This window comes from Cynoglossus semilaevis, chromosome 12 (genome assembly GCF_000523025.1).
Source record: "Cynoglossus semilaevis isolate Cse_v1.0 chromosome 12, Cse_v1.0, whole genome shotgun sequence".
NCBI classification, from domain to species: Eukaryota; Metazoa; Chordata; class Actinopteri; order Pleuronectiformes; family Cynoglossidae; genus Cynoglossus; species Cynoglossus semilaevis.
This window is the reverse complement of record NC_024318.1, coordinates 1,765,704-1,791,397: the sequence shown is the minus strand read 5'-3', so window position 1 is coordinate 1,791,397 and position 25,694 is coordinate 1,765,704. Positions and strand designations below refer to the sequence as shown.

The 25,694-nt window shown below is 43.4% G+C and overlaps 5 protein-coding genes and 1 non-coding gene across 14 annotated transcripts in view; 3 read left to right on the top strand and 3 right to left on the bottom strand.

The window, feature by feature from the left end:
- Nucleotides 1–11,564, top strand: part of rtn4a (reticulon 4a) — a 20,356-nt gene extending 8,792 nt beyond the window's left edge. For 4 of the 9 annotated variants that reach the window (XM_025060744.1, XM_008321398.3, XM_025060745.1 and 1 more), the window contains 6 exons: nucleotides 8,490–8,697; nucleotides 8,822–8,960; nucleotides 9,569–9,638; nucleotides 9,941–9,987; nucleotides 10,227–10,285; nucleotides 10,449–11,564. In XM_025060744.1, the coding sequence (XP_024916512.1) occupies nucleotides 8,490–8,697; nucleotides 8,822–8,960; nucleotides 9,569–9,638; nucleotides 9,941–9,987; nucleotides 10,227–10,285; nucleotides 10,449–10,491 (566 nt within the window). In that variant the 3' untranslated portion in view covers nucleotides 10,492–11,564. Of the gene's footprint in view, nucleotides 1,569–3,817; nucleotides 4,086–5,517; nucleotides 5,585–8,489; nucleotides 8,698–8,821; nucleotides 8,961–9,568; nucleotides 9,639–9,940; nucleotides 9,988–10,226; nucleotides 10,286–10,448 lie in introns of those variants that run through there. The other 5 variants (XM_017037225.2, XM_025060743.1, XM_025060746.1 and 2 more) reach the window with 4 other exon arrangements.
- A 129-nt stretch (nucleotides 11,565–11,693) lies between these two features.
- Nucleotides 11,694–12,748, bottom strand: lhb (luteinizing hormone subunit beta). Its single transcript, NM_001294204.1, is given in 4 exon segments — nucleotides 11,694–12,076; nucleotides 12,209–12,327; nucleotides 12,472–12,579; nucleotides 12,723–12,748. Coding segments are annotated over 3 exon segments (477 nt in total). The 5' UTR covers nucleotides 12,569–12,579; nucleotides 12,723–12,748; the 3' UTR covers nucleotides 11,694–11,815.
- A 544-nt stretch (nucleotides 12,749–13,292) lies between these two features.
- On the top strand, nucleotides 13,293–13,364 carry trnae-uuc (transfer RNA glutamic acid (anticodon UUC)). Its single transcript has one exon. It is a non-coding gene; the product is annotated as a tRNA-Glu (tRNA).
- A 528-nt stretch (nucleotides 13,365–13,892) lies between these two features.
- cox20 (cytochrome c oxidase assembly factor COX20) lies at nucleotides 13,893–15,468 on the top strand. The gene is made up of 4 exons (XM_017037229.2): nucleotides 13,893–14,100; nucleotides 14,576–14,690; nucleotides 14,834–14,897; nucleotides 15,050–15,468. The coding sequence occupies exons 1-4, from the start codon at nucleotides 14,068–14,070 to the stop codon at nucleotides 15,192–15,194; spliced, it is 357 nt and encodes a 118-aa protein (XP_016892718.1). The 5' UTR covers nucleotides 13,893–14,067; the 3' UTR covers nucleotides 15,195–15,468.
- Nucleotides 15,469–15,716: 248 nt separating this feature from the next.
- Nucleotides 15,717–20,274, bottom strand: LOC103386949 (high-affinity choline transporter 1-like). The gene is made up of 8 exons (XM_008321396.3): nucleotides 19,820–20,274; nucleotides 19,211–19,324; nucleotides 18,660–18,815; nucleotides 18,159–18,307; nucleotides 17,941–18,084; nucleotides 17,708–17,861; nucleotides 17,412–17,629; nucleotides 15,717–17,334 (listed from the first exon to the last, which is right to left on the bottom strand). Exons 1-8 carry the CDS (start codon nucleotides 20,004–20,006, stop codon nucleotides 16,807–16,809), a joined length of 1,650 nt encoding a protein of 549 aa, XP_008319618.1. The 5' UTR covers nucleotides 20,007–20,274; the 3' UTR covers nucleotides 15,717–16,806.
- Nucleotides 20,275–22,431: 2,157 nt separating this feature from the next.
- The window catches only part of LOC103386975 (solute carrier family 22 member 7-like), a 9,169-nt gene continuing 5,906 nt past the window's right edge, over nucleotides 22,432–25,694 (bottom strand). The window contains exons 9-10 of the mRNA XM_025060755.1: nucleotides 23,497–23,596; nucleotides 22,432–22,940 (exon numbers count right to left, since the gene is read on the bottom strand). Of these exons, the coding sequence (XP_024916523.1) occupies nucleotides 22,776–22,940; nucleotides 23,497–23,596 (265 nt within the window). The 3' untranslated portion in view covers nucleotides 22,432–22,775. The remainder of the gene's footprint in view (nucleotides 22,941–23,496; nucleotides 23,597–25,694) is intronic.

Sequence of the window (25,694 nt, the reverse complement as noted above, 5' to 3'; positions counted from 1 at the left end):
GGGTCCTCATAACCCATGTGAAGACAGCGGAGTGTCCTTTTCACCTGAGGAAAAGATGATTAGTTCTGATAGGTCATCCACTGGCCCCTCCCCTGTGAACCCCCAGATGAAGGTACCAGAGTCTGATCTTGCTTCCTCTAAACCAACAGAGCTCTGGGATTCACCCCTCCTAGCATCTCAAGACAACTCCAAGATCTCCATGGATACCTTCTCCAAGGACACAACCCCCATTAACTCCTCAGAGTACGAGGCTGAGCTGAAAGATGATCACTCTGATGAAGATGACGACTTGATGTATGAGGTTAAGAAGAATGTCAACCCATTTGATGGCTTTTCCCCACTGGCAGACAGTGGGTACTCTCATTTCGGGGACACCGTGTCTGATAGTAAAACTTCTAAAATGTCTGAAAGTCCAACTCCAGATCTGGTCCAGTACGGGCAGAGCGGAGAATCCCAGGATAACCCACCTTCTTTCATTGTTGAGGAAAAGGCATTTGAGATGGACAAGAAGGCTTCAGACACGCTCATGCATGCAGCAAATATATTCTCATCTGGTTACAATGATGGTGATGAAGAGGAAGAGGAGTCTGCTCTTCCACCATCACTTCCAGACATCCTTAAGTCTTCCCCACTCAACCCTGAAAAAATGGACTCGGGTTCTTCAGAGGGAACCCCCGAAGAGCAGAGCCCCATTCTCGAACGGAGAATGATGGAGTCTCCGAACCCTCCAATCAATCTTTCTGCCAACAACCCCTTTGCCTTTGACGCAAAAGTGTCACTGCTGAAGGAGATGGCTGAACAGATGGAGGTAAAGGCCGGAGACAAAGTAAAAGTTGATGACACAACCTTTGAAGCCTTTGACCTTGTGAAAGAGGCAGAGGAGACCAGTCCAGTCCTTGTCAAAGAAGAGGAACCTGTCAAGATTGAAGAAAGGGATTGGTTTTCAAGCTATGACTCACCAAAGGCAGCTGAGAAGTTTGAGCCACTTGACTTCCAGAGTAAGAAGACTGAAGATTCTGATTCAGAGTCACCAACAGCAGACTCTCTGTCTCCAGTCTTGGAAGCCATGGCCAAAAACCCTGCCAGCTTCCAGGTGGAAACGGAGAAGAAAGAACTGGAGGTGGAGGAAGCAGAGGTGGCTGAGGAGGTCTCTGAGCATGAAGTGTCCTCCGAGGAGTTTGAGTTTATTGAGCGACCGCCCAAGGGTGTGATTGATGAGTTCCTTGAGGCTCTGGATACGTCCAAATTTGCGTCTTCCAAGGCCCCAGAGGTCCATATTGATGATGACCTGAGCTTTGGTCAGAAAGACGTGGTGTCACCACCAACTAAAGAAAGTCCAACCCCAGTGGTCGAGGAGGAAGAGGCTCCAAGTCAGAGCTCCTACAGCCTTCTCTCTCAGACATCTCCACAGAAGAGCAAAGCAGAGCTGGAGGCTCTTGACATCAAGCAGCCCCCTCCCTCAGCTCCTCTCACCCATTCCCCTGTCCAAACATCAGAGGGGCCAGTTGAGAAGAAGAGCGTAATGGGCGGCCCACTCTTTAAGATGCCAAACCTGAACGTAAACGCAGGTAAAATATACCCTTTCTATCATGGAACCCAACCCAAACCCACCCCTCATCCCCCTGAGCTCTCACTGGCACCTCCATATCATCACCATCGCTTTCATCTTTACTTTTTGGTTTCCTCCTCCCATTCAACCAACCAACTAGCTCCAGTGTTTTCATGAACTCATTTGTTTCCCTTTCTTTGTTTCTTGCATCGTCCTTATTTTACATTTCCCTTGGAGAGTAACCCCTGCATGGTCTAACGCCTGATTTAACTCGTTTGTTTGTGTTCCACTCGTAGTTTTTTTTTTTTTTTGCATTTTGTGCATCCTTTCTCTCATTTACATCCTTTTATGTTGAATGATCATAACCATTTAATTTGTTTTGTTTCTGAAGCGGTAAGTAACACCTGATTTTGTGATATTTTGTTATCAATGTGCTCCCCTTTATGTCTCCTTGAGGCAAAAATCTCATCATTAGACAGACAAATTAACAACAAACAAAAACTCTCTCCACGGTGTAGATATTCACTGTGGACTTAAATGTACAAGAGTCGACTGTTTATTGTTTTTCCTTCTGAAAATGCTCTCCAACAAAGATACATTTGACTAACACTATGAAGCCAAGCCTTCAAAAACCTGTAACTATCCCTTTAAGCACACTTACTAGGTTTAAATCAGCCACTGCTGAATTGGATTACCAAGCTGTCTGAAATTAGCTTTGCACTGCCCTGGAATTAATATGAGATACTGAAGTGTAACAGGATACCATTTAGACACACACACACACACACACACACACACACACACAGCCACACCCTGTCAGTGAGTGAACAAGTCTGTCCTGAGATTGAACTACTTTACAGCCAGTCTCTAATTACATTTCTTCAGATTTTAAGCACCTGAGGCTAAAGACTGAATCTGATCAACTTCTCCCCAAATGACTACAGTTTCAGTGACAGAAAAAAGAACCCTTGGTTCTTGCTAATTATTTCTCTCAGCATTTATTTGAACGACCATTTATTTAAAAATGTAAAGTTCCATATTGTCTCAAAAACACTGCACTAAAGTTTGCTTGAAGTCAGACGGGCCACAGACGTCCTTATATGGTGTGGACCACCGTTTGGCCGTGGAAACAGCCGTGGCTGCTGCTTTGTGCACATTTGAACCATGACGTTGCACATTTTGAACATTTTGATCAAAATCAGCTTCTTTTTTTCAGTTAGTCACAAACATGAAAATATGAGTCGAGCTACTGTGTTCCAGCAGTGGGACTTTGGTCGCGTGTGTATACGTGTGTGTGTGTGTGTGTGTGTGTGTGTGTTGGCGTTTGCTCTATCAGCCTCCTCCTCCCTGCATTGCGACACTGGCAGGCCCACAAACGGTTCTACGACCCAGATACAACTCAGCAAATGATCTTCATTATATAACCCAAGGTGTGGCGCTGTGATCCAGCACAGAGAGGAACTTTGTCTCAGTGAAATATGTTTTTAGGGCATTTTTCATCTTTTCCCAGGCAGTTTGATCAACTGTCCTGATATGATCTTTCCTGACAGTCTCATTAATCTGGTCTGATTCTGTGAGTTGTCAATTGATCATTTAATCTTCATCTGGTGACCTAGGCTCTTCAAACACAGTATAACAAAGGATAAGGTTTATTATTTTGGTCGGTTTTTAGCAAGATTATACACCAGTGATCTTTACAGTATTCACTGTACACCTGTGAATCTTTTAAATCAAATAGATGTGTCAGTTTCGTGCACTGTTTTAAATCGTTATGGTGTTTTTGTTGTCCTGAGTTTCTCTGTTGGCTGGAGGGTTCTTTAGTTCGACTGGAGATGAGTTGCAAAAACTGATTTTTTTTTTTTCAAATGAAAATGGTGTCCTCTAGTGGATGAAGTGTGGGAGCACTGTTCTTGTGGTCCCATAGACCAAAGCTACTGGGGAATTTGGTCAGAACTTGTTTACGTGTCTGGGAATATTTCTCAACATTTTTCATCCAGTGCTGTTCACTGGATATTCTCTCCGTTTGGTACAACTGCACAAATCATCTGTTACAACGACATAATTCGCCCCCTGGTGGTCTGAGGTCTATCTGCTTCATCAGCAGCAATAGTATGAGTAGGCATGGTGACAGAGGAGAAAACAGGGTGGAGGTGAAGTGTGTGTGAAAGTGGGGGAAAGATCGGGCTGGTGTTAAAGGGGAGGAGGCAGGGTTACAGGCAACTTCATAAGAGGGTGAGGAGGAGGAGGAGGAGGAGGAGGAGGAGGTGAGGCAGAGACACTTATAGTTGCTGCGTCAGAGCGTTTGGCAGCAGACGATCAGCTGACAGCAGGACTTGCTTCACTCTTTCTCTGCAGTCATTCCCTTCACCTCCTGTAGAGGAAGCCTCACTCAGGTCCTCCTCCCCTCCTCTTCCTCCTCCCTCCCTCTGCTCCTGGTTCCCTCTCTGTCCCTTAAGGAATGTGTGTTTGCTGACCGACAGCATCATGGAGAACAACTGTACAGAAAAGGCTGTGGTCCAGCCCTGGAGGCAGCACGGTATGCTACATCTTCTCCTCTCTTTTCTTCAGACATTCACAAGAAAACCACTGTTTTCTATACCATCCAAAAATTCTAATTTTTTATAGATTGCCTTTTTCTTTTATGTTTGCTCATTCACCTGTTGTGCAGTTTTTAGTCGAGGAGAGTGCATGTTCTACACACTCTCCTACGCTGGGTTTTTTTCTAAAGCAGTTATCCTGTGCTCAGCGACAGACCCAGTACAGACCAGTGATAGGGTAGTGGTGTGATGAAGATGTAGGGCTTCCCCGTGTGGAACTACTTTGCTAATATGAACTCTTTGACGTGCAGTCATTTTGACCTCTCCTGCGTTTCTCCTTCCTATTTTATTGGATTTTCTCCCAGCTTATTTTGCAACATATTTGGCTGACCCATCCATTTGGTTATCTATTAGCTACCTACCACACTGCCTTCAGCACTTTATTTTCAGTCTACCTTTAAGTGGTTTGAGTTGCCTTTTTATTTTTCAATATGTTGACCAATCTTTACTTCTTTTAAATCAAACTAGATTTAGTCTTGTATCATGGGAGGAAACACTCGTCTCTATTTTGCCCCACAGTAGTTTTTTTTTTTACTTGCTATGATTGGACGCCACTGTGTCACTGCTGTGTATTTCAGTACCCAACATACACAGATTTGTTCTGGACTGATTTGTACTAGTGTGACTGCAGATCGGTAACCTTTGGACAACAGGCCAGTTAGACACTAACTGACCAAAGGTAAATGGTGGAAACCAAAGGGGCGGAGCTTGTTATCAGGGTGATGTCAGCTGGCAGTTCAGTGAATGGTCCAGTTTGATAATTATGTGATAGGTTGGCCACGGCTTGGTAAATATTTCATCTCTGAGCACTCTAGCATTGTGAAGAAGTTGAGTTTGTTACATGACATCAACATTGAATTATTGTTTCTATTTAATCTAAACTTTTTTTTGTAAAATATAATTATTGTGACAGGCCTTATATGAAGGTACTTTGATCTGAATTACCACACAGTGGCGTTCTGTCTTTTCACTACAGAAAAAGGTCTCGTGGTTTTTTTTTTGGAAATAACTCTCACATCTTGGGATAAAATCCGAACAAAAAATCATCTGAACACTTATTTAGAGGCTTTTCTTGCATAAAAAAGAGCAAACGTTCTATGCAAATAACTGCTGATCCTTGACCCTGCGGTGACAATGGTTCACAGTCATTGTTCACTGTCACCGAACGTAAGAAATGGACATAAATGTCTCTGTAGGCTGTGATGGTAGTGATAGGAAAAAGACCCCAAATATGAGCCCCCCTTCCTGCTTCTTCTCTCTCTCTCTCTGTCTCTCTCTACCTCCCTCCCTCTCTCTCTCTCTCTTTCTCCCACCTTCCCTCCCTCTCTCTCTCTCTTTCTACCTCCCTCCCTCCCCTTCTCTCGCTCGCTTTCTTTTCCATCAGGCGGAGCTCTGTCTGTGTGTATTTAACGGAGGTTCAAGATGGACGCCAAACAGGGTCAGTCTACTGCTTCCTTTTCATTTCGCTCTATTTCTTTGTTCTTTTTCCGCATTAGTCCACGGCATAAATGCGCCACGGTCTCGGTGTTGTTTGCATGCGAACCCCGAGCCTTGCTGCAGGCAGCACCCGGACGTGCTGAGACCCGGCCCTCTGCTGCTGCTACCGCCGCCTGCGGAGGTCGTGCCGGACGTTTTGACACTTTATTCCCACGGCACAAACACGGCAGCCTCAGTCTGCAAAATTTCATATAACATACATTTATTAAATGTTTTTTGAATTGACGGATCAAATTAGTGTAATTTAAAACTCAGCGGGCACAGGATCGATGAATGGCCGGGTTTAGCTTGCTCTGAGACGGCGTCTATTTTTAGCCAGGCTCCAGTCCTGCTAACACGCCTGATTCCATATGTAGCCAGGCGGCCGCTTTAGTAGCGCGGATCCTCCTCTTTCTCCTCCTTCTCCTTCTTTATCCCCCCAGCCTGCACCTGTAGACCACGGCTCTCTGTCAGTTAGCAGCGGCCTCAGTGGATGGGGGCGGCTAATGAAGCTAACGGGGACGTTAGCATGCTAATCGGAGAGCTAAATTGGTTGTACCCTCGTGTTACAATGGTAATAAAGACTGTTCTTTTGTATTCTATTGTAACAGCCTGAAGGCGCCAACCGTGACAACACCCGACACACAACAGATCATTTTATTAGAAAAAAATCAAGTGCTAATATTTTTGCCAAAAAAGTTAAATAGTCTGTTTTTGAAATGTTAGCTTATCTAGATAATGTACGTTGAATTAAAAAAAAGTCCCATAAGAAATAAAAAAATATGTCAAATCTATTGCCATGTTTTGGAAATAGCTTAAATAAGTAGTAAAGTAGCAGTTCATATGTGTTCTGTGTTATTTTCACTTTTTTCCACAAGTGATAGTGAAAGAATGAATTGCTGTTATCATGTGGCCTTGATCTTGGGGTTTCTTCCTCCTCGTTGGTTCTAGTTGTTCTGACACTTGAGTTTCAAGTTTAAAGTCTGTTCCTCTCATGTGAGCAGGGTTGAGTTTCACCCCTACTGATTTGGAATTAGTGCAGGATTCCAGCAGTCCTTTCAGCTATATAATCTGACTTGTTTGAAATATTTCAGTCATCTGTCTAATATATTGGCCAGTTTGACGCGGTGGTTTAGAGCCCTCTTTCATTCGCAGAACCCGCCTTTTGTCTCTGTGTTAGGCCTTGGTTTGCATGTGAGTCCTGATTTGTTTATCAGGAAATGTGGTCTGTAGATATGAAGCTCACCTTTGGTTTTTGTCCTTAAATATGTGAGGACAGTGTGTGATAAGGACAGTCCATGTTCTTTGGGTTTAAGGTAATGAAACATAACGAGGACCATGATAAACCTTGGGTTAATTGAAACTCGAGCATTGGAATGTTTTCCTCCATAAATAATCCAGGACAATGTGAGAGTCTTTAGGTCAACATTTCTTCTGAAATATTGCCAAGTTTGTATCATTAAACCCATAAAGTCTGCAGAGAAACCTTAAACTGTTAGATTGTCAGCGTACACTTTGACGTGACGTACTCGCGTGTCGTTCCCAGTGTGAAAGTACAGGGAGTCTCTCGCTGCGGCAGGAAACCCAGGACTCCTTCACTTCTAATATTGTCCATTGACCTGCCTGGAATTCCCTGGTGAAATATTAGCATGTGCTCAGCACAGACAGCGGGTCATGAGCTCAGCTGTCTTTAACCACTGTCCCACAGACCAACACTACCACGCAGCCATCTTAGCAGGTGCACACTGCTTCCACCTGTCTGTGGTTACTGCGTTTACTTCTTTGTAGTAGGATTTAACCCTGGCTTTCACTGAAATGTGGTGTTTTATTTGTGACTGCCTTTTGGTTGACATTTACAAGGACAAACTGGTTCTGCAGATTCTGAGATCCAAAATATCAATGTTTTGATGCTTCAGTGTTGGACCTGTTTGCCACGAAGCAACACCCTGGTCACGACAAACGACATTTAGCTTCTGGTCAGAGCAGTGCTGTGAAGCTGCTGTGAGGTTCTGAACAACCCAAGAATCCTAAACACACAGCTGTTTGGAGGGTTGTCTGTCAGCAATATCACCTGCTGACATGCACAAAAAGAGGGATTTAAAACACAAAGCGCCCTCTGCTGGGGTGAGTGCTTACTACTTCAGATCATCTTTTTTGGGGTTTAGCTGATGTTTTTGAAGCCACTTGTTGGGGCTGCAGTAATACTACTTGCTAGCTTCCAAAAAACTACAAATCAAAGGGGCATTCTGAATAAAATAAATAAATAAAATATAATTGGCATTAACTAGGATATATTAGAAAGGTTTTGTTATTACTTTAGTGAAAATGTGACCTAATAAATCTCCATGACAAACCAGACCGTCATGAGCCACAGACCATGTGATGGTCAAAACAAGTTGCAGATTTTCTGATTGGGGGGAAAAGGGTGTGTGTTTGAACAAAACTTTGCCTGAGGATGTGTTCTCTTAGATTTTGCCCAAACCCAAAACAAATTACACTGTTTAAATGGCAGTTTCCTATATACTGTCTTTGGTTGGATCACTCTTTCACCATCCTGCATCAGACAAGGACTACATTGAGTTGTACTCAAATAAACTTTGCTGTGTTTGTGACTTGGATGATTGTGTAGCAGAGAAAACTGACTCAAAAGTCCAAACCGTCTTGAAACTTCAGGTTATAAAGACAGCAGTGGTTGATCAGTGATAAGTTCAGGGATTGTTTACATCAATAAACCATCTGTTCTCCTCTAAAAATAACCTAAAACCGTCGACAGAAGATGATTAGTACGTCATTTGAAATCCGTTCTCGTGATAATGAAATGATCTGTTGTTTTGCTGACCTCCCGTCTCCTCCTCCTCCTCCTGCAGTGGTGGATCTCCTCTACTGGCGAGATGTGAAGACCACAGGCGTGGTGTTTGGTGCCGCCCTGCTGCTGCTCCTCTCACTGTCGGTATGCAGCATCGTTAGCGTCTGCTCCTACATCGGCCTGGCTCTGCTGTCAGTCACCATCTGTTTCAGGATATACAAAGGCATCCTGCAGGCCATCCAGAAGTCTGATGAAGGACATCCGTTCAAGTGAGTCCAGGAGACGGGTCTCCAGTCTGCAGCTTGGGAAACAGAGGGAAAACAAAACCCAGAAATGATGATGGTCTCAATGTCAGATTGTGATGTGACCTGTTTTTCTTGCCGGTTCTCTCAGGCAGTACCTTGACAAGGACGTGGCGTTGTCTGAGGATGCGGTCCACAAGTACAGTGACATGGCTCTGGGCAAACTCAACAAGATTATCCTGGAGCTCAGACACCTCTTCCTGGTAGAGGACCTGGTGGACTCCATCAAGGTAAGAACAAGAACTGACACGACCAGAGTCCACAGAGAAAACACAGGTTCTGAGATGCACAACAATAAATGAGGTTGTCGTAGGAAAGAAGAAGTCGTGTGGCTGAAATGTCCTGACCTCTCCTCCTGTTTGAATAAAACGTTTCTCTCTGTTAGAGCGAGTGTGCTGACATTAAACGGTGACCTTTGGCCTTTGACACAGGTCACAGAACACTGTGGTTGTTGGTGTAGATCGGTGACACTGAGACAGCGTTCACAACTCTGCAGCTGTCGACCGCCTGTCGTCACCTTTGACCTGCAGTCCAAATACAGATCTGAACGTTCAGAGATCTGACAGCTGTTGGCTTGGATTTGATCGGGTTATTTCTACCCCTTAAAAAAATGACGCATTTTACCGTCAGAAAATACAATTTTAAACCTAACATTGGAAAAAGGTTCAGTTTAACAAAGCCATTTAAACAGGTTACTGGCTGCGTCTGGATTTTTATTCTCTGGAGTTGGAGTTTGCTTTTTTGTTATTATCCTTTCTTTTACACATTTTCAAGTCTGTCTTTATTCCAGAAAAAATATTAAACCCAAAATTCAGACTTTGAATTGTTTGTTGTACAGTTTGCCATCTTGATGTGGCTGCTGACCTACGTCGGTGCTTTGTTCAACGGTCTCACTATCGTCATCCTGGGTGAGTAGCAACCTTTATTGTCTAAGGTTTAGGTTTTTATTTTTACAGAATTGTAAAGAGAGTACCTTTAGATTATGTTGTAATTTCTTTATGTGCTCCACCTACTGGTCGAATCAAGGTATCGCACATCTGAATTTCACTTGACATCAGCTTCAGTCATGACTTGTTTAAGAAAAGATTTAAGTCATGTTGTCTCTTCCTATTTACATTATCATTACAGTGATAAAATAAAAATCTGAAATATTTTGTTTCTTTGGTATTTAATAAAGTGTAACTGACTTTTTCCCCCCTTTTTTTTCCAGCTGTGATTGGACTTTTCAGCTGCCCGATCATCTATGAAAAACACCAGGTAAACTCTACAGGTTCTACCCTGCAGCACTTCACTGGGTCGTACACGTGCACAGTTTTTACCAAAAATGTAAACTGGATTTCACTTTTTTTCTTCCTTGTTCTTGTATTTGAACGTTATGTTTTACTGTTATATTTGATGATACTTTTGAATTTGTAATTTGCTGTTGTCGTCATTCATTGTGACATTGTTTGGTGTGTTGTGTCACAGTATTATAAAGGGTTCTCTCTGTCTTTCAGACTCAGATCGATCACTATGTCGGGCTGGTCAACAATCAGATCAAAGATGTCGTTGGAAAGTAAGAATGTCTCAGATTTGAGTCAAATATTGTACAAAACTGCTCTGATGTTGTTCTAATTAATCAAAGTTTGTTATTTTGAATATTCATTTCATCTTTTTGATAGTGAATTACATTGAGAATTGTTTAAATTTGACCTGGAATAAATGTCTTTTCCCTCCAGGATCCAGGCGAAGGTTCCTGGGATGAAACGCAAAACGGAGTGAAGTCATGACAAGTAGCAGAGTTTGGATTCAGGAAGTCCTGAGCAAGATGGTTGTGGGATTAGGGGGCGGGGCTTATGAAGGAAGGTGGGAAGATGAGGAGGAGGAGGAGGGGTTTGGCGAGGAGGCAGCCCTTCTTTCTTTAGTTGTCAAGAAATAATAAAAAACACACAAAAACACACTTTTGTTCCAACAGAATTCCTCTTGTTGTGTTTCCTGGTTCACGTTGTTGGTGATGTCACACATTTCCCCTCCCCCTTTTATTTAAATTTTCAGGTATTCAAATGTTTATTTCAGTGAGGAAAGAAACACATTTAAATATGGATCAAAACCTCTGCATGGAGGCAGTTGAAATACTTCAGGTGGTTTTTACATGGTTTATTTTTTTCAGTTTGTTTCTTGTATTTACTGCGTGGGGAGATGACCGTAAGCAGCGGACGACACTTAATCCTGTCCTACAAACTTTCCTAGATTTTTAATTTTTACCATCGTGTCCTCAGACCTGGAGCTGTCGTCCTTAAAAACCAGCTGCGACTGCTGCAGCCTGATGAAGATTTTCTGTGACGGATGATGGCGGCGTCTCTGACTCCTGACGAGGCAGCATGGGGGAGGGGCAGAACGGGGCGGGGCGAGGGATAATGTAACCATTATTATTATAAACAAAAACACGTCATCATCGCTTCAGCCTTTAGCTACGAACATAGGAAAACTTTACTGGACGAAAACATGATTATCACATCATTCAAAGTTATTTCCATGTCATCGCAGTTGTTGTCGTGATAAGGGAAATCTCGTTTACGGTCATCCATATTAGAAAAATAAAAAATAGGAAAAAAAAAGAAACAGGATTTAAAAAATAAAAAAAGCATACTGTCTGTGGAGCCGAGTATACCGTTAATACCGTTGCCACTCGATGTGATTTTGGGAAAAAACTTCCTTTGTTATGCAAAAGTCTTTGTGAATGAAAAACTTCATACTTCAGTTGTGACGATAAAAAGCTTCCTGTCGGGGGCCGTGTTTGTGGAATGCATTGTGAGATGTAAACAATTATCAATAAAGCTTCTAGAAGAAGAAAACTTGCCTCTTGGTTTGTATCAGGGTTAGAGTTAGTTAAGTAATTTGGCTTAAATACCAAATGTCATAAAGTCATAAGCAGTAGACAGGCACCAGGTTGTTTAGGTAATAAAAACAAATTGAAAGTGCTCTTTTGTTATACAATATTTTTTATTTTCCAGGTTAAATGTGAGCAACAAAATCTGAAGACATGAAATTTGAAATTTAAATTCCCAGCCATTGTTGTCCAGCGGCAGCTGATGGTTGTGTGACATCAGTAGTTGAAGAGGACGTCGTTCATGCAGATATCAGGTCGCAGACTCTCCACTGTGCAGTCCGCCTTTTTCATGTCACACAGGCCGCAGTGGCAGCTCAGAGCCACCGGGTACGTGATGGTGGGGTCCACACCGGGGGGGCAGTCGGGGAGTTCAAATGTCTTGTAGTGCACGTGTTCATATGTGCACACCTGCTGGAACACGTTGAAGGGTGACTGAAACGACGGCATCTTGTACAACGGCACCTTGATGTTTGGTTCCTAGGATGAACAACAGAACAAAGACGATTGGTCAACCTCCAGTGTCTGAGGTGGACGCTGTTTATTTATCCACTAGGAGTACTAGTATAAAACTTATATAAAACTGAGCTTGAACTCTATTTCCCAGAATACCTTTGTTCTGCAGTGGCCACTGCAAATGGTGGTTTCCACTGAGTGACAGATGGGACATCCTTCTTTCTCCAGAGACACCGTCTGATTAATCAGCTGACAGCCAGGCAGCATGAAGGCCGCTGCTCAAACAGGAAGTTCACATGTCAGTTAGAGTTACCTGGAAGAGAGCTGCTGCTACAGAAATGATCTGGAGGACGGCAGTCCGGACTTTGGGAAGGTTGTCATGTCCCTAATTAAAATCTACAGAGTGTCAGTCACTTTACCTGCAGGAGTGAGCAACCAATCAGGTGAAGATGCTGGTAATAACAGCGTTAGTGTCAGGTGGACGATCAACCTATGCATCTGCACTGCAACCAACATCCTGTAGGGGGCTACGTAGAGTGAACGAAAATCATTTATAATACAATAATTGACAGGGACCGTTTTATGAACTTTATTTTTTATATTTAGCTTAAATTAATCACATTAAATACAACTGTTATAGTCGGTATACACGACTACATGAGTGACTCACCTGTGTGGTGCCGGTAGAGTTGTGTTCAAGTCCGCCTCACGCCCAGCCTTTATAGGCTCATCGTTGTGGACGACATTTCCCTTTTAACCTGATTACGGGCTTCATTGTTTTTGATTTTCTGTTCCTGCTGGGATTAAAGTATCTTTTCTGACACTCACATCCTGTTCCTCTCTACGGATTCGATGTCTGTTCCTGGGACACGGTGACAATTTGACCCGACGAAACCTTTCATCTACTGAAATAATACATGTAAATGCATGTTAAAGCTTATTAAGAGAAGCGTATTCTGTTAGGTAAAAAAAAAAAAAAAAAGAATAGCTAATACGGCCACCTGCATCTGCTACATGGAGAAGCGGTATCGCGTCATCGCTGTAGGTAAGTACAATATATTTAGAAATTAAATTAAAACTGAAACGGTATTTTTTTTTTATGGCAGCAAAGTCATCATCAGATAATCATTTTAGATGTTGTCCGTGAGACTGCCACATATATCCTTCCTCACATCGTGACCACTTAACATGTGATGTTTCCATTATTGACTATGAATATTTTGCGGCTATTTCTCACCTGTCCCATATGGTCTAGCGGTTAGGATTCCTGGTTTTCACCCAGGCGGCCCGGGTTCGACTCCCGGTATGGGAACAGAAATTTTACATGTTCACGGTCGCTAGTTAAACACTCGATACGATGTTTCTCCGCAGCTGCTTCTTGTTTGTTACTAACAGAATCTCGTGTCTCCGGTGTCATTGAAAAAATCCAAACGAATAGACTGTCATCATCCCCGAATAACAACTTGAAGAAAATGCATTAAAACAAACATTAAAAGAAGACATTTTTATTCTTCGATTATTATTGTGACTTTCACCGATTTGTTTGGGTAAAACTTCAAGTCACTTTAAATACATGTTTAATTGTGTTTAAACTAATTTACATAAATTGGAATTAAAAAGCAAATCAAATTCGAACTTTTACTCAGCTGTTTAATGTGAGTAAATTAACAGTATGTGTTTTATGTATTTGTTCATTCATTTTCTATATTGTTTTGTTGGATGTTATATAATTACAATTTTTATATTTATAATTTTACACGAATAGAACATGGTTTTACATATTTAATACTTTTTAAAAAATTAATTGTTGTACAAATAACGTCGGAACCAAGGTTTCTCATTCTCTTTTCCGCATCGGTAAAAAACCCTGAACGGACCTAGTAGACAGTCACAGCGCATGCGCAGTGTTGAATGTGACTGAAGAAAATGTTTGTCACCGGTTTCAATGAACATGATGTGATGTTTCGTTTGTAATTTATATTCATATTAAAGGCTAACAGTTATCGCAGGCGAAAATGGCGGCAGAGGATGAGCAGAAAAAAGAAAAAGTGAGCAAATATGTTTCGTTTCATGTATGAAACGGGAAATAACATTCTAGGGGTAGACTGTAGATTCGAAAAGGTCACTGCGGAAGAAATGTATTTTTCTGTCTCTTTGTTACCTTCTGTGTAAGGCATTGGTTTAAAACGGCTAGTTATTATAAACAATGAGGTTAAATAAGGGTTAGGGTTAAATAAGCGGAACGTATAAGTTTAGTAGGAAAAATCATAGGTTGTGAAAGAGTGGTAATTGACTCCTTAGTTTTTGTAATTAATCAGTTAAGTTAAATTGCTTATTGTGATTTTATTTTTTTTACCGATTTTATTTTTTTTCACTGGGCTCCCAGGAAAGTATCTACGCAAGTTTAACTTGCCAGGACACCTTTAAACAGAGCTTAGCTTGATTTTTAAAAATGCAAAAAGGAGTTTTTTTTATCATATCTTTGGTTAAAATAAATACAATTTGTGATCGTCTGTACTTTAGAGTTTCAAGCTCCTGGGCATTCTGGACATCCAGAAGACTCCCTGTGCCAGAGAATCAATTCTTCATGGAGCTGGAGGCTGCGTAGCTGCCGGCCTGTTTCACTTCCTGGCCACCAGTAAGTTTTCAGAAAACAATAATTGTCTTTTGCTAGAAATATTTCCGTATGGGCAACTTGAAAGCTGTCGTTTGAATCGTGAACAGTCTCTATTGAAGTTATTGTATCGTCCTTGAATAGAGACGATGCTCTTCTGTCCACAGGTCGAGTGAGGAGATCGTTAGACGTTGGATGTGCAGGTTTTTTACTGACCACCCTCGGCTCCTGGTAGGTCTCCGTGAAAACCGGTTACTTCTCTGGAGGTTTATTTTCTGATGTTTATTTAAAAAATCGTATTTTCTTATATTAAATTAACTACCAGTTTTTATATATTTGTTAACAAGTCGTGTGTTATCTCTCTCTTCTGTCGCCTCCTGCAGGCTGTACTGCAGGATAAACAACGCTAAGATTCGTGTGCAGCAGAGGGCGCTCCAGGAAGGACTCAAGAACAAGATTTTATATGAAGGTACAGGGATGGATCCTTCTCGAACTCCTGACGCAGGAAAAGCATCTGGAGCGCCGTGACGTCAGAACCGGATCTCCAAGAACTAAACGTCAGACCAACGAGGACTGAACTGAACTGGCTGTGTGAAAGTAGAGACTTTTACAGACTCTGAATCTAAAAACTTTTTCTGTCTGTTGAACATCTCGTCTGTCAGGACAAATTACATCGAAGGAGCCCTCTAGCGTTTGGTCCAGGTACTGCAAACAGCTGGATCTGTGACTGGTTTTAAGATTATATTCTATAATAATAAATAGAATAATAAAAGAAATAAATACATAACCATTGTTTTCTACAGATATGTTTTTAAATTTTATATCTCGTTTGTTTTTTTACTTTTTTTAATTAAATGTAACTGTGAACCCTTTAAAAACAGGTGTTAAAAACGTTTTAGGTTAATTTCTGGGAGGGGTCTAGATTAGATTAATCTGGTTAAGACAATCATTGATCAGCTAATCACACGACAACCAATCAGTGCAATGAATCATCTGTTCATAAAGGATGGCCAGCTGTTCTTCAGCACCAGAATGGAGAAAGAAGGTGATTTCATGTAAGTTTGTTTTTGAAGTGGTCTTTCTTTATGGTTGGGACATTTTTGTTCAAGCAGTTGACCAGCTGGTGGCGTCTTATCTCCACCGACTAGATGATTTTAATTGCGTTTGCTCAGATCAAGTCTGAAACTCCATTTATATATAGGGAGACAGACAGACAGGTTGTAATCTTCAGCTGTGCTGCTGCAGACAGAGGAGGCGGAGTTTAGAAGGCGCTCAGTCTTATAATAGAAGTTTATCTGTGTGTCCGGGGATTACGGTTGATAACATCACATAGTGATACATGATGAGAGTGACACGTCGTCCACAGAGAAATACTGTGACACGATGTTTTTATTTATTCATAAATGGTGCGTGAAATAAAAGTTTATCAAAGACATAAATCAAAACTGTAAAAAAACACCCTTGAATGTAGAGATGAGGCAGTGATAGAAAGGTTTTAGAAATGCTGCGTAAAACTGCAGATGAATCCTATGTAAGTACTTTGTACATACGTGTAACTGGATAACTATACAAAGTCCAGTTTCAAAGTTAAAGAATTAAAAAAAAATCTGAATCCTAAAATATATTTAACTTTTACTATATATGGGACTGGAGCTAATGGCTATTAGCACAGTGAGTTCTAGACCTCAGATGAAATTTTTTTTTTAGTAAAAGCATCACTATGTTAAAGTGAGCAATACGTTACGTTAACTGCATGAAGTTAGCATAAAAATATGGATAATCAAAAAGGTAACTCCAAGTTACCGTGGAACTAGCTCAAAATCAGCTACATTTAAACGTATTTAGCACCTGAGAATTAGCCTAAAAATGTCAGTAAAAAGTTGCTGCTTAAACTTAATCAAAATACAATTAAAATGTTGAAAAATATTTAAAGCCAGCTAAGCATAACAAAAATAAACGAAGGTCGGCTAACAGCTAGCGACTGAATTTCATAGCAGTTATGAAAAAAAAACCATGTACTTCCTGAAAACCAGCTAAGGAGTGCTAACTAGTTAGCCAAAGTTGATGACGCTGATTCGATAAGACAATTAAAACTCTTTAAGAAGTTAGTCCCTCTACTGGTCAGACCTTCACACTGCCTTTAACATGAAGATTCTATCATGGGTTCCTGAGCCTCAGATTTCTCAGTCTGTACTTCCTGGTTCTGTTTCTTGGTTTTGATCCCGGTCTGAGTTTTGACGTTAAAAATGTCCCACGTCTCAGGGATGAAGCCTCTGTTGAAGAGCAACGACGCCATGTAGGAGAAGAACAAGATGGCCGCCACCGCCCACAGCATGCAGATGGTCCTGACGGGAGACTGCTGCACATAGATGCCGTTCACCAGAGTGCACCCTGGGAAATGGACAACAGGAGGGATCCCCAGTTGCGGCTCACCACTCAGAACCCTCAGCAGGATCCCGGACAAACAGCCCAGGACGGCGCCATAACCGTTGGAGACGCCGAAGAAGAGGACGCAGACGAGCTGCGGCAGCATCAGGGTGTAGGTGAGGTCTGAGCGCAGGATCCAGATCATCAGGACACTGTTGTCCAGGAAGGTCAGAGAGGTTCCAGCCAGGCCCACCACCACCACCGAGGCCCGGATCACCCACTGGATCTCCTGCTCCGAGGCCTGGAAGGAAAACATTTACTTTCACTGTGGTCAGAGTTTACTGACGGACGTGTGTTTGACTCCTGGTGTCTCCTCACCTGCGTCCTCAGGATGGTCTTATAAATGTTGGAGGTAAAGATGGACGCAGCCGACAGCAGGGCGGAGTCCGTGGATGACATCACAGCTGCAGCCACTGCACCGATGCCCACGATGGAGATGTAGGTGGGGGTGAGGTGCTGCAGGACGATGGGTAAGACCAGGCCTGTCTCACCCCGCTCAAACGGAGACGGAGATCCATAAGAGGTCAGGTTCCAGTCTTAGAGCGGGAAGGGAACGTGTCCTGGTGAGTTACTTTGAAATATCTTTGGTATTTTTCGGAGGTAAGTTTTCGTACTTGTCGAAGCTGCAGCTGCTCCCAGCAGGATGGGTGGGATTCCCATCAGGGGGACGATGACAGCAGCAGCGTAGCAACAAATTTTGGCAGTGGATGAGGAAGACGCAGACAGCGTCCTCTGGTGGAAGTTCTGAAGGCCCAGGTTGCCTAGTCCCTCGGAGATAAAAAACAAAAACAAAACTACAGTTAAACCAGAACCAGGATGACCAGCTGCAGGAGCTCATGGTCCTTACCAGCAGCAGGAAGTTATCGATCCACCGCCACGCTCTGTCTCCCTCCACGGCTCCGATCCACGGTGGCTGGAAGGTAAAATTTTTGGCTGTCTCTGTGATGTCCGTCACCGCAGGATTTATCAAGGCGAAGGGAACGCAAAGCCACTGAGAGGTAAACAAACCTTAAAGGTTAGCTTGATGCTAAGGCTACTGAAGCAGCAGGTGGCGCTGTGACTCACCAGACTGACAAAGATGAGGATGAGCTGGATGATGTCGGTGTAGGCCACGGAGTAGAGTCCACCCATCAGGGTGTAGGTGATCGCCACGGCTGCAGAGATCCAGATGCTGACAGTGTAGGACAAGTCCAGGATCACACTCATGGTCACGCCTGACACACACACACACACACACACACACACACACGTTAACAAACCTTGTTCTACTCAACCATTGCCCCCCTTAGGACATTTTATGAAACATCCCACAAAGGCAGGATTTTAATAGAATGTTCAGGATGAAGAAGGATCAGAGCAGACACGAGGAGGAAGAGGAGGAAGAGGAGGAAGAGGAAAGAATGAAGAACCGGTTCTCTGACCCTCATCATACTTGGTACTGTTTAGGGTTAGTGTAGAACTGAGAGTCAGCTGCTGTGAATCATGTTTCACAGAGAGCTTTGATCATCAGCTGCTACTGCGTCAGATGAATCTCACACACACACACACACACACACACACACTCACCTAAGCCTATCAGTGTTCCCGTCACCCACATGACCTCTGAGACCAGGCAGGCCAATGACAGAGCTGCTGTGGGAACTTTCCCGTACTTGACCTGGAAAGGATCCATCATGGTGACGTATTTGTTGTTCCTCATGGGTTCAGCGAAGAACAGACCACCTGAGGAAGAGACAGACGAAGAGCGGCCTGTGCGGTCACTTCAACAAGATGGTGGACACAGGTCAGAGGTGTGACCTCATCAGACTGACCCAGAAACTCAGGAAACACAGAGTGAAGCCACGAAGCTAAATGTTGTTGAAGCTACATCAGGATTTAAGAGGTTAAATGTGTCTTTCGTCATGTGATTTTCACACCATGACATGTGATTGTTTTTTTTCCTCTAATCCCACGTCGTATTCCATTTCTCCCAAATATTCCCAGGACCTTGAACTTGTCACAACTGCAATCGTGTCACTTTGTTGTTACAAAGAAGCTTTTCTTGTAAATCTGGTCTGGAGTTATCGATGCAGATCCTGTTTTTTCGGACTGTGTGACGTGGTTCATGAACCTCTCACCAATGATGAAACACATGGTGGCAGTGACCGGCATCACGGCCCAGAGCAGACCCAGGGACGGGTCGTACACGGCCTCCGTCGTCCCCACGATGAAGCCTCCTCCCACCCATGTAGCTGCAGCACACACACACACACACACACACACACACACACACTGTTACCTGATCAGATCAGAAACCAAACGCTAATGAAACTTTAACTGCCATTAAATATAGACAGGAAGTTGATCTGGATGGATTGGTTTTAGGTTTTGGTTTCATTGACTGTATTTAATTCAGCAGCATTTTTAGCCATTACTGCTACAGTAGATTTAAGCTAACCTTTAGCCATTTTATTAACATTTAGTATTTCCCCCACTAACTTATTGCTGTGTTTCATCTAGTTGTGTCTCCTTTGATGACTTTTAACTCTGGACTAAACTTTATCAAATTCGTTATCTGCTCTTTTTTGTTAGAGCAATTGACATACCATTTTAAAAACAAACAATAAAATAAACTTATATTTATAGATTATATATTAGAATAATCTAGAAATGACGAAACCGTTTTTGTGCAGAAACCTAAGAGTCAAACTGACGGAGAATGAAAAGGACGGAGGACGGTGACTCACCTGTCATGGTGAAGACACCGACCACCAGGTTGATGCCTCTGTTTCCCAGCAGAGCCATGTCTGTCCGGTCCCCGTCGCGGCTCTTCTCCGCCTCCCGCCGGGACTTGACTGAAGCCCAGATGCCGATGAAGAGAACCAGCAGGTAGAAGAGCATCATCACCGTCACACCAGCCACGTTTAGAGCCATGATGGAGTCGGACAAGTGAGTTTCCCAGTGAAGAGCTCCGACTTCAGGACTGTCTGATCTGAGCAACAACGCCGACACTGGACACAATCATCCGACACCTCCTCCTCCTCCTCTTCCTCTTCCTCCTCCTCATCTACCTCCTCCCTGCTGGTGAGGCTGCTACATGCTGAGCGAACGCACCGTAGTACGCATGCGTGTAGACCTGACCTCGATACATTAATGCATATTGACAAAAGGACCATAAATCTCCCGCCACCCGCTGCTTCTTTATGTCCGGCCGTGAGAAGCGGACTTTTGCCCCGGACTTGTTGCTCCATCTCCTGCGGTGCGTTTGTTACAGGTGACAGGAAGTTGACAATCGTTGTTAAACTGTGTCGCCTGTTTCTGTGAAGTTTAACTTAGTCTGTTGGTTGTTGTTGGTGTTTCGATAATGCTTCAAACTACATGTGGTTGGACGTCCTGGTTCTTTCTGTCAGACTGCTTCTGCTTCTGCTTCTGCTTCTGCTTCTGGTTCTGGTCCAACAAATGTTACCAATGTTTATGCAAATGTTTAGTTCCTGCATCAGGATGACATCACTCACTCAGAGGAAGATCAGGAAGTTGAAGGTGATGGAGCCTCATTCAAAGCAGTCAGCTGACAGCTGGAAGATAACACACACACACACACACACACACACACACACACACAGGTCCAGGCTTCATTAAACCTAAACCAACCTGGACTTGTGACGACACAAAGGCTCCGGAACATTCTGAAAAACATTAGCTCACATTCAGATATTCAAGCAGAAGAAGCTTCTAGAAAACAGTTCAGGTGAGTTGACTCTTCTGTTATTTCAAACCATGGTGAAGTGGTTGGTGCACTGCAGTACCTCCTTATGAAGATAGGGTCCCTGACATCAACACATTATTGGTTCAAAACCAAATCTTATTTAAAACATCGATTTAAACAAAACACTCGTTTTCACTGAACAAAGGAAATAAATAAAAAAAAAGAAAATATTAAAATGGAAATATGTATTTGCCCTTTGTACCTGAGCGCCCCCTGCTGGGGTTTAACTCCTACATTGGAAACCGTGACCTTACAGCAGTATGGGGTCAGTGACTTCCTGTGTGTATTTTCATTTTGGTTCTGATTTGTGATTCTGTTCCTGTGGACCAACCGCCCCTGCTGAAGAAGGAGGTTCTAATCTGAAGATGATAACGAGCTCGTCTGATTGGCTGAACACAGACACAGTTGTTACTCCTAACCCTGACCCCTGAATGGCTGACGCTCACACCGTGATGACCCGTGTTCCTGTCCTGGTGAACATCAGTACCAGCACCTCCTCCACCGCAGCACAGCTGGCCGCGGTCATCAACTGGCTGACCTTCGCTATCGGACTTCCTGCTCTTGGATTGGCTATTTATGCCCTCAGGAACCTGACCCACGGTGTGTGGACGCTCTGAGGACGTGGACCTACACCACTGTACAGTGTGTACATCGGCTGGTGACTCCATGAATGTTTTCGTCACGTCGTGTTTTTTATTTTCACTTATAAAACATGGAAACCTTTTGTGTCCCGTCTCACAGCTCCAATAATCCTGTTCTTCTGTCGTACAAGTGAGGGTCGAATTCCCGTCCACGTCCTGTTCCTCTTGGTGTCTGACATCATCAGCTTCTTCAGTCGTCCCAGTCTGGACCAGGATGTGGACTTCCTTGCTGCTCATCGCTCAGGAGCGTCACGTCTCCGTGGCCAATCCACGATGTCTGGGCTGCTGCGGTCGTGTCCGTCGGTCTCCCGTCGGTCTCCCGTCGTGGCTCTGGTGATGTGGGCCGCACCGTTGGCCGTGGTGGGCCTGAGTATTCTGAAGTTCACCTTCTGGTTCGCCGTGTCTCTGCTCGCTCCGTTCCCGTTGCTGCTCTTTTCTGCAGAGCCCTGCTGTGCTCTGCTGGATCCTCTCATCTACATCTTAAATAAATACGGAGCTGGAGAAGTCCTGCGAAGTCCTAGCTCTTCCCTGCTGTCAGAAACCGGAGCGGAGGCCGGAGAGCAGGGCAACCGTGGCGACCGTGGCTGAAACGGTGGAGACCAGGCTTTGAGGAGGACGCGTGTGTGAGCAGAGTAGGGACAACAAAATATTTGGCAGTGGTGGTTTGGCTTCAGGTTTGAGTCCACCAGCTGCCAAGTTACCAGTGCTGCCCCCTGCTGACTGTGGTGACGAGTCACCAAAGTGAGCTGTCACATTTCATTGTGTGCAGTAGTAGTTCACTTCAATTAGCTTTTTAATGTTTTACCCAGAATTCACCTCGATAAGTTCTTTATCTAACAGGATTGACCTGATCTCATCTACGTAAACCTGAAGATCTAAATTATTTCTGCTTTTTCAAACTAGTCCATGGTCTCAGATCGTTCAGAATCAAATCATAAATAAAATGGAAATAATGTAACGATGCAGTTTTTCTCTGTGGCCAACTGACCCACGGACCGGTGCCGACCCAGGGGTTGGGGACCACTGCTGTGTAGAACAGCAACTAAATGACTCGTCATAATCCTAGTGGGAATCAGATGCCTCTAGAAGGAGCCCCAGTGCCACCAGTTATACATGTACCATAGTTTGAGAACCACTAATATAGATCAAACTAAAACACCAATTACAAGGTTTAGTTTAGCTTAGCTTAGCTTTATTTCCAGCACAGACAGTGGTGTCCTGGTTCTCCTCTGCTCCTCTCCTTCAGTGTCAGTGTCGCCCTCTGGAGGTCGTGATCCACCAAAACATTGACAGGAGTTAAAATAAAACATTTCTGCCACAACTGACGTCACATGTGACTCGGCGCTCCACCAACCTGGGCCCCTCGATGTCGTCGATGGTCTCCGGCAGCCTGATGCCTCTGGTCTCTGGAAGCAGCAGAGCAGCCAGGCCTGCGGTGATGGCGATGGAGCAGAGAATGATCTGTGGGATTATGGATGGACTTAATACGGCTTTGAACTAGGAATGTCCAAGAACAACCTTTGGCTGATGTTGTGAACACAGTGGTGACCTGGTGGTTAAGGACAGGTGATGGGATAAAGCAGACAAATAAAAAGAGCTGCAATGCTGCCATCGAGTGACTTTCACTTTCCCCAAAACTATTTTTAGGCCATTTTTTTATTGGAGGAAAAAAACCCAATAACATCTTAACCCAATAATATCTTACAGATATTAATTAATTATGCTAATACTGTATCTGATAATATCGTCAACTGACATTATTGGCTCGATATTAGCATAATTATGTAATGCCATCCACACCTAGAATGAATCAGGTCAATATTCAGTGGATTCATCAGGGGGGTAGAGGCAGGTCATGGGGGGGTGACATCCTGACCTGACTGATTGAAACCTCCCTGCTTCCCTTCAGTTCACCCTTCCTTCCTGACACCAACCACATGGAGGACTCTACCACATCTAAACTCTGACGGAAAAGACGTAGCAGATCGTCCTACAGCAGAGCCAGAAGGTGTCCAACCTGAGGTAGAAGAGTCCAGACGTCGTCCAGCAGCAGGATGAGTGGAGCCACGGAGACTCCCAGACGACTCAGGAAGTTGGCGTAGCCCAGACCGTTCTGTCTGATGACATAAACAGGAAATGAGGTAATCAGATGAATGTGTGTGTGTGTGTGTGTGTGTGTCAAGAAGGTGGCCAGTATTTGAATCGGACCCAGGTGGGTTGGTGGGTGACTGGTGGTGACTGGATCGTCTGTGTGTGGGCGGGGCCACACGCTGTTTTTCTCTCCAGGTACCTGATGATTGGACCTGGACGTGCACCTGCAGACAATCCATTCATCACTGTGTGGAGTGTTTAAGGGAAGTCGGCGCCACGTTCACGTCAGTGGGGTAACTGACGACTAACTCTTTTTGTGTGTCTCTTTTACAGGTTTGTTTGTTTTTTCAAATACAAAAGTTAAAAAGTCAAACAAGAACTGAATCAATGTTGTTGAAAATTGTAAGAAAAAAAAAGTTACAAAAAGTGACATGCAACAATCGGGTGTTTCTTATCTAATGGTATTTGCTGAGTGAAGAGTCCACAGTTCGTACCACAAGATAAAAACCATCCTTTACTGCTCCATTATCAGCACAGACTCAGGTAAATATGTGACTTTACCAGAAAGTTCACGTTTGTCTTTAAACTGGTTCAAGGTCTGGGCTGAAGGCCGTCCGGCAGCACTGACACACTCGATGAACGCTGAACTAAAATGGAGCTTTTCCTTCTTCACCCGTTTGTATTTATCAGGTGTGACATCGGGTCCCTGCTCCCTCCTACCAGCCGCGACAGAAAGTGTGGCTGTCGGCTAGGGACATCGATCTTCGAAGGGAAAGTCGGACGTTGGCGTCGAGATTCGTTGGTCTTTGTGAAGTGGAGAAGCTGATCGGGCCGTCAGCTGTTGGCTCTTCCCTCAAGATCCATCCCATCTTTCATGTCTCGTTGGTGAAGCCAGTCCTTCCAGTGGGAATCCATAACAGAAAACCCAGGAAGTAGAGACGCAATAGTTATATTATTATTTACGTATATATTAACCCTTTTACGAACCCGTAAGGAGGCATCGTAGGGCGAGGAAAACGGCAAAAATCTCGTTTCCCTGTACGTACAGGTGATGTATGGGTTACAAATGTCTTTTAATTCATTTAATTTAATTTATTTTTATATATCTTATATCTTATATATATTTTATTTATAACTTTTCAATATATAGAAGGAGGAATATTGCATTTATATACCTCAGAGAAGCATTTAAAAATATCAGACCAAAACTGGTTTATCGTGGGACAATGACAGAAGAGTTCCCTCAGCTGATTTGCATTTGGAGCAGATTGGGGAAACAGATGGGAAGAAAGAATGAAGTTTAGTACACGATTAGTGCAACCTATGGATAACTTTAAACTGAATGAGTTGATGTCTAGAATCCAATGAGCATTTGTGAACATCAGCAAGGTAGTTGAGTGAAAGTAGCCAAAGTCTTATTGAGATAAAGGTCCCTGATGCTAATGATAGCCCTGTTTGGGCTTCAGTTAGGGTGTAGGTGGAGTGGGTGTAGGTGGAGATCCCAGGTCGGTTGAATGACTTTCTTACTTGATACCAGATTTTCAAAGAATTTGCAATTATGAAATTGTTCTTGGCAATGGATTCTAGGGGCTGTGGTGGAGAGAAGAGAAGGACAGGTGAGGAACTAACAGGAAGTCTTTGTTCAGTAACAAGCCATGATGGGGTGGAGTCAGCCATTTTACCTACTTAATTTTACCTACGTTTTTTTTTACTGTTTTTTTCTTCTTAGGTGAGAAAATACTTATTTTAATCATGAAAGTATTAAAAAGGAACTATCCCACAAAAACCTTCCATAGAGCGAAGACTTCCACAATACAAAAACAATTAACATTTGAAATGTTAAAAACCCTCAATTCAGTGAGGGACGACTGTATTCACATGTAGAATAATGTATGACAGGGTTAGGGTTAGGGCAGACCACCTCTGTGGGGTTTTGAACCACCAACCTCGAGGTGAAGGGGCAAATATTTCACACAGCTGGGGTAAATCTGAACTGTACATCCTTTCATCCTCTCTCATCCACAACCTAAAAACAGAGTGTGATCTGACAAATTTAAAATAATGATATTCAAAGAAGAAATCAGACCAACATGGACAGAGTGTGACCTTGGACAGAGTGTGACC